The sequence below is a fragment of the Hyaena hyaena genome, unplaced genomic scaffold (assembly GCF_003009895.1).
Source record: "Hyaena hyaena isolate Hyena2069 unplaced genomic scaffold, ASM300989v1 scaffold_451, whole genome shotgun sequence".
NCBI lineage: Eukaryota > Metazoa > Chordata > Mammalia > Carnivora > Hyaenidae > Hyaena > Hyaena hyaena.
The window spans coordinates 822,179-837,902 of record NW_024081080.1 but is presented as its reverse complement, the minus strand read 5'-3'; the positions used below and the strand labels follow the sequence as shown (position 1 = coordinate 837,902).

General features: G+C 37.1%; 1 protein-coding gene and 1 pseudogene across 3 annotated transcripts in view; one reads left to right on the top strand and one right to left on the bottom strand.

Moving 5' to 3' along the window:
• The window catches only part of TEX11 (testis expressed 11), a 230,575-nt gene that overhangs the window by 88,023 nt on the left and 126,828 nt on the right, over nucleotides 1-15,724 (bottom strand). For all 3 annotated transcript variants that reach the window (XM_039253356.1, XM_039253357.1, XM_039253358.1), the window contains one exon: nucleotides 14,797-14,934. In XM_039253356.1, the coding sequence (XP_039109287.1) occupies nucleotides 14,797-14,934 (138 nt within the window). The remainder of the gene's footprint in view (nucleotides 1-14,796; nucleotides 14,935-15,724) is intronic.
• LOC120246056 lies at nucleotides 7,056-7,828 on the top strand (annotated as a pseudogene).

Below are 15,724 nucleotides of genomic sequence, written 5' to 3'. Positions count from 1 at the left end.
AGACCATTCAATGGAAGGACAGTGTTTTCAACATACCATGCTGGGAAAATAGGATATTCACATGGAAATGAATGAAGTCAGATCTTTACTATACCCCATATATAAAAAGTAACTTAAAATGGATCAAAGACTTACATATAAAAGCTAAAACTATAAGTCTTAGAAGACATCATAAGAGGAAATCATGACATTGGAATTGGTGGTGATTTCCTGGATATGACACTAAACTAAAAAATAGATACTTGGACTTCATCAAAGTTACAAAATGTTTGTGCTTCAAAGGACACTACTCAAGAAAAGGAAGTGACAATCCATAGAATGGGAGAAAATATTTACAAATCATATCTTGATAATAAATTAATATCCAGAATACATAAAGAGCTCCTGAGGCGCCTGGGTGGGTTGGGTGTCCGACTTTGGCTCAGGTCATGATCTCATGGTTCATGGGCTCGAGCCCTGCATCGGGCTCTGTGCTGATAAGCAGCTTAGAGCCTGAAGCCTGCTTCTGATTCTGTGTCTCCCTCTCCCTCTGACCGTCCCCTGCTCACACTGCCTCTCTCAATCTCTCTCAGAAATAAAAACATTTTAAAAAATTAAAAAAATAAAAAGAGCTCCTACAACTCAGCAACTAAAAAATAAACAACCCAATTAAAAAGTAGGCAGAAAGACTTGGAATTTTTCCAAAGATTATATACAAATGGCCAATAAGTACATGAAAAGATGCTCAACATCAGTGCTCATTTAGGGAAATGCAAATCAAAATACAAGAGATCGCTTTATACCCATTAGGATGGCTATTATCAAAAAACTAGAAATTGATCAGGATGTGGAGAAATTGGGACACTTCTGCTTTCTGGTGAGAATGTAAAATGACACAGCCATCGTGTAAAATAGCGGCTATTCTTCAAAATGTTAAACATAGAATTACCATATAATCCTGCGATTCTACTACTAAGTATATATAAAAAAAAAAACTGAATGCAGGGACTCAGATACTTGTATACCTACAAGTTCATAGAAAGTTCATAGAAATTTTATTCATAAAAGCTAAAATGTGGAAGCAACTGAGGCACCTGGGTGGCTCAGTCGGTTAAGTGTCCAACTTCACCTCGGGTTATGATCTCACGGTCCATGGGTTTGAGCCCCACATCAGGCTCTGTGCTTGACAGTCTGAAGTATGCTTCATATTCTGTGTCCCCTTCTTTCTCTGCCCCTCCCCCACTCACAATCCATCTGTCTCTCTCTCTCTCTCTCTCTCAAAAATAAACATTTAAAAAAAAAAAGGTGGAAGCAACCCAAGGGTTCATCAACACATGAATGCACAGACAAAAGGTGGTATATACATACAGTGGAATGTCAATGAGTCTTAAAAAGTTAGGGGATTCTGATACATTCTACAATACAGATGAACCTTAAGGACATTACACTGTGTGATATAAGCCAGTTAAAAAAAGAACAAATATTGTATGATTCCACTTACATGAGGTAGCTGAAGTAGTCAAAACCAGAGAAACATAACACATAATTGTGGTTGCCAAGGGTTAGGCGGTGAAGGAATCAAGGAGTTATTGTTTAATGGGCACAGAGTTTCAGTTTTGCATGATAAAAATAGTTTTTTTTTTTTTTTTACAAATAGTTTATTGTCAAATTAGTTTCTACATAACACTCAGTGCTCATCCCCAAAGTGCCCTCCTTCATGCCCATCCCCCCCTCCCCCCCACATCCATCAGTCCTCAGTTTTTGTCAGCATTCAAGAGTCTCTCATGGTTTGCCTCTCTCCCTTTCCCCCACCATTTCCGCCCTTCTTCTCCCCCTTGGTCCTCCGTCAAGTTCCTCCTAATCTTCCTATACGTGCAAACATATGGTATTTGTCCTTCTCTGCCTGACTTATTTCGCTCAGCATAACACCCTCAAGGTCCATCCATGTTGCTACACATGGCCAGATTTCATTGTTTCTCATTGCCATGTAGTATTCCATGGTATAGATAAACCACATCTTCTTGATCCATTCGTCTGTTGATGGACACTTAGGCTCTTTCCATGTTTTAGCTATTGTAAAAATAGTTTTGGAGATGGATGTAGAATATTGTGTATGTACTTAATGCCACAGAACTATACACTTAAAATGGTTTAGATGGTACATTTTACCATAATTTTAAAAATCAATTATATTCCTATAAGTTAGTAATGAACAATTGGAAATTGACATATAAAGCCAGACCATTTGCTGTATCATTAAAAACATGGATTCTCTGGGATAAAGTTAGCAAAATATGAGCAAGATTCTTATGCAGGAAACTATAAGACGATGAAAATAATTAAAGAAGACCTAAATAAATAGAATGCTATGCTGTGTTAATGGATTTGAATACAATTCTGTTAAGATACTGTTTCTCAAACTGACCTAAAGATTCAATGCAATCCCAATAAAAATCCCACCAGACATTTTTGTAGTAATTAATAAGCTGATTTTAAAATTTGTGTGGCAATATAAAGAATTTAGTCAAAAGATTCTAAAAAAGAACCAAGCTGATGACTTACCAGCTGGATTTTAAGACTTACTGTAATACAACAATAATCAAGACAGTGAGGTATTAGCATAAGGATATATACAAAGAAATCTATGGAATCAACAGAACAGAGTACAGAAGCAGATCCAAATATTTATAATCACCTGATATCTGACCAAGGTGCCAAGATAATTCAATTGAGTAAGGACAGTCTTTCAATACTGGTACTAAAAGAACATGAGATCTATATGGGGGGAAAATGAACCTTAATCTTTATCTCTGTGTCTCTCTTCTTTACATGCACACACACAAATACACACACACACACACACACACACACACACACACACACAGATTGACTCAAAATGGATCATAGGTCTAAAAACAGCTAAAACTTGGAGCACCTGGGTGGCTCAGTTGGTTAAGCTTCCAACTTTGGTTCAGGTCATGATCTCATGGTTCGTGGGTTCGAGCCCCACATCGGGCTCTGTACTGACAGCTCAGAGCCTGGACGCTGTTTCAGATTCTGTGTCTCCCTCTCTCTCTCTGCCCCTTCCCCACTCATGCTCTTTCTCTCTCTGTCTCAAAAATAAATGAACTATAATTAAATAATAAAATAAAAACAGCTAAAACTATAAAATGCCTATAAGAAAGCATAGAAGAAATGTACAGCCAACCTTAATAGGAATGCTATAGTAAAACATATCAAAAGTGAAGAAAAAAGAAAGCATAGAAGAAAAATATTTTCATCTTGGGGCAAGCAAAGATTTCTAAGGACACAATAAAGAAACCATAACTGAAAAATGTAAATTTGACTTTAAAACAAACCTACAACACACCTACTAGAATTACTGAAATTAAAAGGTTGAAAATACCATCTTTGATCCACTGGCACCTTCATCCACTGATGACAGGAATGTAAAATGATACACACCTCCTTTGGAAACACTTTGGTGGTTTCTTATAAACTTAAAAATACTGTTACCACATAACTCAGCAATTCCACTTCTGGATACTTCCCCAGAGAAACCAAAACAAATATCTATACAGAGACTTCTACCTTGAATGTTCATAGCAGCATTATTCATAATAGCCTCAAACTGGAAACAACCAAAATGTCCATCAATAGATGAATAGATAAACAGACTGCAGTATATCCATGGAATACTACTCAGGAATAATAAGGAATAATCTACTGATATATGTAACAACATGAGTGATTCTCTAAAACATTATGCTGACTGAACGAAGCTAGACCAAAAAAGAAGCACATACTGTATGATTACATGTATATGAAACTCTATAAATCTAGATAAATCTATAAATAAATCTAATCAATAGTGATGGATAGTATATTAGTCACTGCCTGGGGCCGAGAGTGTAGACAGGGACTGACTTGAAGAAGCACAAAGGAATCTTTTGAGGTAGTGAAAATACTGCATAACTAGATTGGGGTAGTGGGTACACTGGGTAGTTTTTAGTGTAAATTATACTTCAATAAATTCAATTTTTCAAGTAAATTAATAATGATTTGTAAGGGTCCCTTTGGTTCTAAAACTTCAATTATCTTTGAACTCATTAACTCCAAAAAGACTTCTTTGCCTACTACAGATTTTACCAGATTACAGTATCTTAGACCGATATGGTTGGAAGAGACCTCAAAATTCTCTTAGTCAAAAAAAATTCTTCTGATACTTGAATCTTCTTTATAACATTCACACCAAGTAGTCAGTCATTCAGTCTCTGCTTAAATACCTTCAGGGAGAGGGAATTTACTATATTTTAAGAAAATCCATTTCAGTTTTGGACAAGTCTACTCATTAGACAGAGTTTCCTTATGATGACCTGAAGTCTTACTCCCTGTATGTCTCACCTGTGAAAATATGCATGGAATAAATATAATTCTTTTGATCCTTGACAGTCATTCAAATACTAGGAGGAAGCTATTGTGTTTCTTCTAAATCTTACATTTTCCAAATTTAAAATCCTTATCTACTCTGGCACGCCTGGGTGGCTCAGTCGGTTAAGCGTCCAACTTTGACTCAGGTCATGATCTCATGGTTCATGAGTTCGAGCCCTGCATCAGGTTCTGTGCTGGCACCTCAGAGCCTGGAGCCTGTTTTGGATTCCGTGTTTCCCTCTCTCTCTGCCCCTCCCCGCTCATGCTCTGTCTCTCACTGTCTCAGAAATAAATAAACTATAAAATTTTTTTTTAATCCTTATCTACTTTAACCATTCTTCAAATAAGATGGCTTGAGTGATCTCACCATCCTGAGTGCCTACCCCTTAACACTTTAGTTTGTCAAAATCATCCTTCAAAAGTGTTACCCCCCTAGTCAATATGGTAGGTATGCTATAACCAGAGCAGAACACAGGGTGATTACCACTCCTTCACATTTCTATTGATACAACTTAATTTGAATTAATGTTCTTAGAATTATTGGTTTATATCAAGCTTACAGTCAACTAAAAACAACAAATCTTTTACATGTAATACTGTTTAGTGACATTTCATTTATTCTGTTCTTGTACAATGATTTTGGGGGATCCAAGTATGGCATATTTTGTTAGTCCCATAACTGGGTCTGTATCCTGTTCAAACAGGCTCATGATTTCAGCCTACTGAGGTCTGATTATTTATCTGAGTATGTGTTCTAACATATTAATTACACTTTTCATCTTTACATCATATGTAGGTTCAGTCAGTATTCACAAAGCCTCATCTACATAGTCTGGTTCTAAATTCATATGATATATACATACCACACTATTTGATATTTGACTGTATACTTCTATTACTTTGTAATTATGTTGTACATGTCAACTTTGTTTTTAGAGTAATATTTTAAGCTGATCTATAGAAAGGATCCTGTATTCTACCTTTTCTATAATAATAGGCACAAATTAGGCATTCAATAAATGTTTGTTGACTTGAAACCTCAATTACAGTATTTTTATGGTATAACTGTATCAAGAATGAGCTACAACTAACCTTGGTCTCATTTTTACTGAAGTGTTTTCTTTTATATTCATACAGATACATTTGTGGGAACGGCTATACCTGCCAAAGCATCAGAAAATCAGACAAGCTATTATAATAGAAACAAGGGCCACAGTGCCACCTAGTGAACGTTACTAGTTTATTTCTTCTGATCACAAGGTCATTTTCAGTCCTACAATGGAAAGGCATGATTTTTAGAACTCTATATAGTAAATATAACCAATGTAAAACCAACACATGAGACATGGTTGTTTTCACTCTAGGTTATATAAATATTCTACAAAAAGTCTTATCTTGTAACTTGTAAGTCTTATAGCCACATTGTATTTTGAGATTGTGCTGTAATTTCATCAATCTATAGTAGTACTAATGATATTTCATGTAGCTAAATTGCAGTTGTAAACTGAGGATGAGATTTCTACACTGAGTTAAAGAATGCTCAGTTGAATCTTACCATTTGCCACTATCACCAAAACAATCCATTATCCATCTCTTAATGAAAATTAAGGTTTTGTTATGATTTGCAAAAAATCCCATTATATCAAGTTGTGATCAACTGCTCCTATACTTAGACTCACTAAGTCTGTCTATTCAAGTCTATGACTTATACAAACCACTTAAAAATTCTGAAAAATAATATAATAAAATTAAGATACTGGACTTAAGGTACTATAAACTCCCCAAAGGCAGAGTTGATACCTATGAAACTACATAGTTTAATATTGTCTCAAACAAAATACTGGAGATACTCAATGGATAATGGCAATGAAAAATATACATTTAGGGGCACCTGGGTGGCTTAGTCGGTTAAGCGTCCGACTTTCACTTAGGTCATGATCTCGTGGTTCGTGGGTTCAAGCCCCGCGTCGGGCTCTGTGCTGACTGCCAGGTCAGAGCCTGTAGCCTGTTTCAGAGTCTGTATCTCCCTCCCTCTCTGACCCTCCCCTGCTCACACTGTCTCTCTCTCTCTCTCCTAGAAATAAAAATCTTTAAAAAAAATTATCAAAAAAAAGAAAAATATACATTTATATGACTTCAAATACAAACCAAAGAAATAACCTATATTTAGAACTGCTCTCTCAAAACGATGTTGCTAAATGTATGAACTATGAAATTGCAACATAATCTACCAAGAGTTTAGAGGAATATATTCTCCGACACCTTTGACTCACCCAAATTAACTCCTGAAATATGATTTAGTATTTCATTTTAAAGAAAAATAAAACAGGGACGCCTGGGTGGCTTAGTCGGTTAAGCGTCCGACTTTCACTTAGGTCATGATCTCGCGGTTCGTGGGTTCGAGCCCCGCGTTGGGCTCTGTGCTGGCTGCCAGCTCAGAGCCTGGAGCCTGTTTCAGTCTGTGACTCCCTCTCTCTCTCTCACCCTCCCATGCTCACGCTGTCTCTCTCTGTATCTCCTAGAAATAAATAAAACATTTAAAAAAAAATAAAATAAAGAAAAATAAAACAAAATGTGTTTCCCTCCTCCCAAAGGAAAATGCGCTATAGAAAGCAATAATGGGGCTCTTTTTCGTGGTGCCTCAGAGGCGGTAGACAGCCTCAAGATGAAGCTGAACATCTCTTTCCCAGCTACTGGCTGCCAGAAACTCATTGAAGTGGATGATGAACGCAAACTTCGTACCTTTTATGAGAAGCGAACGGCCACAGAAGTTGCTGCTGATGCTTTAGGGGAAGAATGGAAGGGTTACGTGGTCTGAATCAGCGGTGACAATGACAAACAAGGCTTCCCCATGAGGCAGGGTGTCTTGACCCATGGCCGTGTCTGCCTACTGTTGAATAAGGGGCATTCCTGCTACCGACCATGGAGGACTGGAGAAACAAAGCGCAAATCTGTCCGGGGTTGCATTGTGGATGCCAATCTCCATGTTCTCAACTTGGTCATCGTGAAAAAAGGGGAGAAGGATATTCCTGGACTCACTGATACTACTGTGCCTCATCGCCTGGGGCCAAAAGAGCTAGCAAAATCCGCAAGCTTTTCAATCTCTCAAAGGAAGATGATGTCCGCCAGTATGTTGCGAGAAAGCCCCTAAACAAAGAAGGTAAGAAACCTTGAACCAAAGCACCCAAGATTCAGCATCTTGTCACTCCACGTGTCCTCCAACACAAACGTTGGGGCACTGCTTTGAAGAATCAGCACACAAAGAAAAGGAAGAGGCTGCAGAATATGCTAAGCTTTTGGCCAAGAATATGAAGGAGGCCAAAGAAAAATGCCAAGAACAGATTGCCAAGAGATGGACGCTGTCTTCTCTGAGAGCTTCTACCTCAATACCTCAAAGTCTGAGTCCAGTCAAAAATGAGACTGTTGTAAGAGGAATAAATAAGATCAGACATCAAAAAAAAAAAAACAAAAAAAACAAAAACAAAGAAAAGAAAGCAATAATGGGGTGATTTCTAAAGTAATACAATCTCCTTCAGTTCTGATAATCAAGCATAGATCTTGATCACTTTTAGTTTCCAATTATCCACAGTAGCAAAGACAGAAATAGCATGAACAAGAGCAATACTTTCATCACGAGAAATTGACAGGTATTTATTGAGTCTCTATGACTATTCTTTTTTTTTTTTTTTTTTTAAGGAGGAGAGTATAAGTTTTATTTTACTTTTCTTTAGTTTACTTGCTCTTTTTTGTTTAATTATATAGAAATAACAAAGGTAGATGATTAAAAAAATTAAATGGTACTAAAAGCCTCATAATGAAACTGATTGGTACCCTTTCCCAAATGTAGGTCTAATTTCCCAGTGGTGAAGACATGTAATGATTTATCTTGCACGTTACATCATGTATCCTCCGTATTTCTTTTTTTTTTTTTTTTTACAAATAGTTTATTGTCAAATTCGTTTCTACATAACACTCAGTGCTCATCCCCAAAGTGCCCTCCTCCATGCCCATCCCCCCCTCCCCCCCACATCCATCAGTCCTCAGTTTTTGTCAGCATTCAAGAGTCTCTCATGGTTTGCCTCTCTCCCTTTCCCCCACCATTTCCGCCGTTCTTCTCCCGCTTGTTCCTCCGTCAAGTTCCTCTTAATCCTCCTATACGTGCAAACATATGATATTTGTCCTTCTCTGCCTGACTTATTTCGCTCAGCATAACACCTTCAAGGTCCATCCATGTTGCTACACATGGCCAGATTTCATTGTTTCTCATTGCCATGTAGTATTCCATGGTATAGATAAACCACATCTTCTTGATCCATTCATCTGTTGATGGACACTTAGGCTCTTTCCATGTTTTAGCTATTGTGGAGAGTGCTGCTATGAACATTGGGGTACATGTGCTCCTATGCCTCAGCATTTCTGTATCCCTTGGGTAAATTCCTAGCAGTGCTATTGCTGGGTCATAGGGGAGTTCTATTGTTAGTTTCCTGAGGAACCTCCACACTGTTTTCCAGAGGGGCTGTACCAGTTTACATTCCCACCAACAGTGTAGGAGGGTGCCCGTTTCTCCACATCCTCGCCAGCATCTAGAGTTCTCTGATTTGCTCATTTTAGCCACTCTGACTGGCGTGAGGTGGTATCTCAGTGTGGTTTTGATTTGTATTTCCCTGATTAGGAGGGATGCTGAGCATCGTTTCATGTGTCTGTTGGCCATCTGGATGTCCTCTTTGGAGAAGTGTCTGTTCATGTCTTCTGCCCATTTCTTCACTGGGTTGTTTGTTTTTCGGGCGTGTAGTTTGGTGAGTTCCTTAAAGATTCTGGATATTAACCCTTTATCTGATATGTCTATGACTATTCTTAATATAATGAGTGTTCACTATGCATTAGGCTCTATGCTAGCTATTAGGAAAAATTAAGGTAAGATATAGTCCCTGCCTCAAGGAGATGGCAATCTAATAGGGGACGAATTCAGGTATATAAATGGCTAGAATACAAGGCAGAACATAAGTATCTAGGTATAAACAGAAGTGTTACAAAGTTTTACTGGAAGAGCAAGACTCAGAAATTTCCTTATAAAGCTAAGACTGTCATTAGGACCTAGGCTCTGAAAAGGGAAATTTCATAATGTAGGGATGCAGGGAAGAGGTATTTTGCAATGGTGAAGCATGGAAAAGGGTACAGGGTTAGAAAAGCATAGATCATGGTTAGGAAGCTACAAATCATCCAATTCAGGCTAAACACAGTATACATGTAATGGAAATAAAACATGATTGTGTTATTTATAGATTCTGGAGGACATCAGCACTAAGGAATTTGGTCTTTATTTCTAGGGAGCCACTGAAGACTACTGAATGGCTCCCTGTAATTGGTTAAAAGTTATTCTAATAGTCACAGAGGTGATGAAAGCTTGCATTAGAGTAGTGAGGTAAAAATGGAAGAGGAGACAGCTGGCAAAAACACTGCAGAGGTAGAACTGATCAGACGTGGCACGTGATGAATAGAGAGAAGGAATCCATGAATCTAAAATTTCAGTCTTAGATGATAGCTGGATATACTCAAAGAAAGTAGAAAAGTGAATGTGGGTTATGAGAGCGATCAGGGCTAGACATATAGATTTGGGAATGAAGAGTTGAAGCTAAGACGGATTACTGAGAGTAGAGTGTACAGAAGAAAACAGAAGAGAACAGAGAATAAATTCATTCAACAAATGTTTATTGAAAACTTATCATGTACCATGCATAGTTGTGGGTGTTAGGGATAAAACAGTGAACAGGATAAACACAATACTTGCCCTCATCCAATATTTATTTGGTGAAAAGAGCCAATAACAGAAATAGAGAAGGAATAGTCAGAATAATAAATAGGATTAAGAGAAGATGTCACAGATGCCAAAGAGAAAGTTTCCAGGAAGATGAAGAGGTTGACACTATTATATTGTTTTGTGCTAGAGAGATCAGAGGACAAGGACTGACAAAAGATTAGACTTGATCATTAAAAGGTCACTAGTCTTCAAAAGAGAAGTTTATAGAATCACAGATGCAAAAATCAAGTGGGGAGTAGGTGGTGAGGCCAAAAACCTTAGAGTCAGCCTTATCTATTCTTTCTCTTCTACCCTACATCTGGTATGTCAGGGAATTCTATCATCCTTACTTTCATAATCCACAAGTCTTCCACTCTTTTCCATGCTACCTCATCTCTTGCCTTGGTTATTTCAATGTTCTCCTAATTGGTCTCCTTACTTTCACTCTTGCACCACCCTCATCTATTCTACACAGTAGTAAGAGTGATATTATTAAAATGCAAGTCAGATCATGTCAATCCTCTGCCCAAAGCCTCTCAATAGCTCCACATCCCATTCAGTTAATGACATAAATCATTACAATGAACTACAATGTCTTTCTTATGTGATCTGTTTCCCTACTACTTCCCTGATCACAGCTCCTACTTTTCCTAATATTATCTCTGCTGGAGCCACACTAGTCCTTTGCTATCCTTCAAATACCCCAGGTATGCTTCTATCCCCACAACCTCTGCACCTGGAATTCCCATTATTTGGAATGTTGTTTTTTCAGATATCCACATAGCCAGATCCCTCACTTCCTCAGGTTTCTATTCAAAAACCACCTTCTCACTGAGGCCTTCCTTGGCCACTCTATCTAAAATCTCAACCCTTCATTCCTCTTTTTTTTTTTTTTTTTATTTTATTTTTTTTTTATGTTTTATTTATTTCTAGGAGAGAGAGACAGCATGAGCAGGGGAGGGTCAGAGAGAGAGGGAGTCACAGACCGAAAGAGGCTCCAGGCTCTGAGCTGGCAGCCAGCACAGAGCCCGACGCGGGGCTCGAACCCACGAACCGCGAGATCATGACCTAAGTGAAAGTCGGACGCTTAACCGACTAAGCCACCCAGGCGCCCCATCCTTCATTCCTCTTCTAAAACATTTAATGTTTTAGTTTTCTTTCTGCTTAGTTTTCTCCTTAGAACTTACCACTATTTAATATAACAGGGTTAGCAAATTACAGCCTTTGGGCCACTTCTAGACCACCATCTAATTTTATACAGTCCACAAGCTAAGAAGGGTTTTACATTTCTCAAAGGTTGAAAAAATTCCAAAGAAGAATATTTTATGATACATGAAAATTATATGAAATTCAAATTTCAGTGTTCCTAAAAAATTAAGTTTTATTATGACACAACCATGCCAATTTGTTTACATGTGGTCTACAAATGCATTCATGGTACAAAAGCAAAGTTGAGTATTTGCAACAGAGGTTGTATGGCCTAGAAAACCTAAAATATTTACTATTTGTTTCCCTACAGAAAATTTGCTGACCTCTGTAATATACCATAACAGTCATCTTTATATTGTCTGTCTCTCCTAGTAGAATGATAAACTCCAAGGGTATAGGTGCTTTTGTCTATTTTGTTCATTACTATACTCCAATGCCTAGGACAGTACTTAATGTATAATAGACAGTCAATAAATATTTTTTAAATAAATGGACACTAAAAAATATCAGCACTAATTTTAGGTTAAAAAGTTTGGTGAATAAAGGAAGTACAAAGAAAGAACTGTAATTTGAGTAGGATGACAAGAATGAAAAAGGGGTTTTGAATTAAAATAACCTCAAAATAATTGTTTTGACAGGGAAAGAAATAGTTGAGAGAGAAATACTAAAGAGCTAAAGTTGAGATTGGTAGAAAACATTTCCAGAGAAAGTTCTTTCTTAGAGATAAGGAAGAAGAAAGGCTGAGTAAAGAAAGAAGCTGTTGAAGTTCATATTAGTGATTGCAAGTTCAGAAACTTACAAGATAAAGTTTTTTGATAAAGGGAAGTGTAAGGTATAAGGGCTTAAGGACAAAAAAATCCTGGAATCACCATTGTGAGGAATATGACACAGTTAACAAGAGTTAGTTTTACTGACTACCTAGCTGAAAAACCGCGGAATTTTAGCAGATCCAATAAACATGGTTTCATAAATTTCCTGAAGAGCATTCAAATAGCTCAAAGAAAGGAATGAAAAAAGCAGACGATGAAAATTAACAAGGTGGGAATAGTAAGATAGTAAAATATAATAGATCATGTTCCTTCTTTTCACCTTTCTGTCTTAGTGCATAGGAGAGTATTCCTTACAATATGGAGGGTACCAAATCAACATCTAAGTTTAAGACAGGAAGGATGAAAGAGAAAAATACACTAACAGTAATCAAACAAGATTACACTGAACATGCTGAAAATAACCTTTGGCTTCACCACCAATCTGATCTTAAATGATATAATCACACACTGAATATACACTATTAGGATGGGCCTGGTTTCCTGCTCTCCTCTTCTTCCACTTCTGACCACCAATACCATTTGAACTCCAAATTATAGACTATTTCCTATATTAGGCTCTAGGAATTTTTGATCCTAGAGCCTAATATTTGTTCGAGGTGACTTAAGAAGCACTGCTTCGAGGTGCCTGGCTGGTTCAATGTGACTCTTGATCTCAGTGTCATGAGTTTGAGCCCTACACAGGATGTAAATTAATTTAAAGGAAAAAAAAAAAAGGAAGCATAGCTTCAAGTCTTCAAAGATTGTGTCTACTCACTTCATATTCTCCAAGGAATTGCATCTCAGCCTGGCCTGCTATGCCTGACCTCCACTCTTAAAAACAGCCTTATATTCTAGTCCCTTTAGGTTTGGAACTCTATCTTGCTCTTTCTAGTCTAGCTACACAAAGATTTGAGTCCTGCCTTTGAATCCAAATGTCTATGGCTGAAGACCTGTTCCTTGCTGATACGCGTATATGATACCAACTATTTTCATACATAACTTATAGAATACTTCCAACACTTAAGATTTTCTTCCTTGCCATGATCTTCTTATCTGCCTATTAAGATACCCTGATGCCAGCTGCTTGACTGAATCCAAGGCAACTAGGTCTTGTTCGTGTCTGTAACCTCAGAGGCTATCATGGTGTCTTGTGCTGTGCCCTTTCCATTGGCATTAGTTAGATAGATATCCTTCCTTGGTGTGGAAATGCAACCATCCCCCACAAATGGCATGTCTGGCTCCAAGTGCAGGTCCTTCCCAATCTGCCAGGCCAACACAAATCACAGAAGTTACAGTAACTTTCTGATCACCTTCTTTACATCTTTAAGTAAGCAGTAAGCAACTATCTTTTTGAAATAGTTAATGGTATCCTATGCAGAAATACAATGAATTAGGTAATAAAATCTGTGTGATAATTTTTTCAGGACATTAGGTAAACAGTAGTCAATTATCTTTCTGAAATGCTTACATGGCTAGCCTGTGCTGAAATATCATGAACTAAGTAACATTGCAATTTCTCTTCCAGAACTATGAATTTTGGATATACAAATTAAATGATAAATATTCTTTTGAAAGAAAATTTGAAGTATTTACTCAAATAAACAACCATTCAAAGTAAACAAAAACTCAAAGAAAATGTCTGGAATTACAACCCTTAATCACGTACTTCCCCCTAAACTTATCATTAAAACCTGAAAAACAACAAAAGCCTTCATATTTTATTGGGGTCCACACTTGTCCTTTTCACATATCCTTCCACAAGCCAATACCTTTCCCCAATATGTGCATACTACATGATACACAAAGGAAGAAATGTCCCAGTTGCTTTGGGAACTATGAATGGTTTATCCTTAAATAACTTGTTTTCTCATTCACCTCCTAGAATTTTGTCCTGATAAACAATCAAATGCTAAACATTTTCTAGAGTGGTGGTATAGGCAACAGGTAACCCAGTTAGTAAAAGACAGACCATTTTGCGGCACCTGGGTGGCTCAGTCGGCTAAGCATCCAACTTCGGCTCAGGTTATGATCTCACGGTTCGTGGGTTTGACCCCTGTGTCGGGCTCTGTGCTGACAGCTAGCTCAGAGCCTGGAGCCTGCTTCCGATTTTGTGTCTTCCTCTCTCTCTGACCCTCCCCTGCTCACACTGCCTCTCTCTCTCTCAGAAATAAATAAAACATTAAAATTTTTTTTAAAAAAAGACCATTTTATCCAAGTATTTTCCCACACTGAATATTTGACCAATAAAAATGTACCTTATAACTTAGTCTGCTTCAAAGAACAATGTTGCAGATGGTTAGTAGCAGACAACTTTGCTTAAAAGTTCCAATAATATATTACTTTTCAGAAAAAGGTGCCAAAAAAAAAAAACCAGTTAAGTAATGGAATTAATGGTTTTCCAAATTCTCTCTTTCTGGGAAGTCCCAATCAGGAAATTATCAATTTGAGTTTATTTTGTATGAACAAACTCTCAGACGTCCTAACCTAGTAGCCAAGATGTCACACCAAATGTATCTCTCTGCCACTGCAGATAACATTTTCTGCCATTGTAAAATATATAAATCAAAGGACCTTATCAAGTTGTTTCAAATGCAGGTAACAGGAAGCCATATTCCTCTGCAGCTTGGCCAAGTCCAGATCCATTTTATCGACTGAATAAAATCTCAGAGAATAATGGTACCAGTTTAGGGCCTCAGCATAATTTTGTACCTAAAGTTTAAAAAGAAATAAGAAAATTACAGAGATATCTCCACATTTGACCTTAATTTTTCTAAGTCATCTCTAGAAAAAAAAAAAGTGCTTTATTTTTTTAAGGCAACAAACCCACAACACCCTCTCTAGTTGAGTAAATTTTATGATCCATTTGGATCATTATAAAGTTACAGATAAAGTGGCAATCAATATTATCTCTTCTTTCCCCCTATTAGAAATTTCACAGAAACCATCAACAAAAGTAAAAGGCAACCTAAGGAATGGGAGAAAAATATTTGCAAACCACATATTCAACAGAGGGTTAATATCTAAAATATACAAAGAATGCATACAACTCAATAGTTAAAAAAACACAAACAACCCCAATTTAAAAACAGGCAAAGGATCTGAATAGACATTTTTCCAATAGACATACAAATTGAGAAAGGGTGCTCAATATCACTAATCATTTGGAAAATGCAAATCAAAACCACAATGAGATATCATCTCACAACTATGAGAATTGCTATCATCAAAAAGCAAGAGATAACAAATGCTAGTAAAGATGTGGAGAAAAGGGAAATCTTGTATGATATTGGTGGGAATGTAAAATGGTAGAATCACCATGGAAAACAGTATGGAGGTTTCTCAAGAAATTAAAATTAGAACTACCACAGGATCCAGCAATCCCACTTCATTATCTAAAAGAGATACCTGTACTCCCATGTTCAATATTCAGAATTAGCCAAAGTATAAAAAATCTAAGTGTCCATTTACTGAAAAACAGATAAGGAAAATATGGTACGTG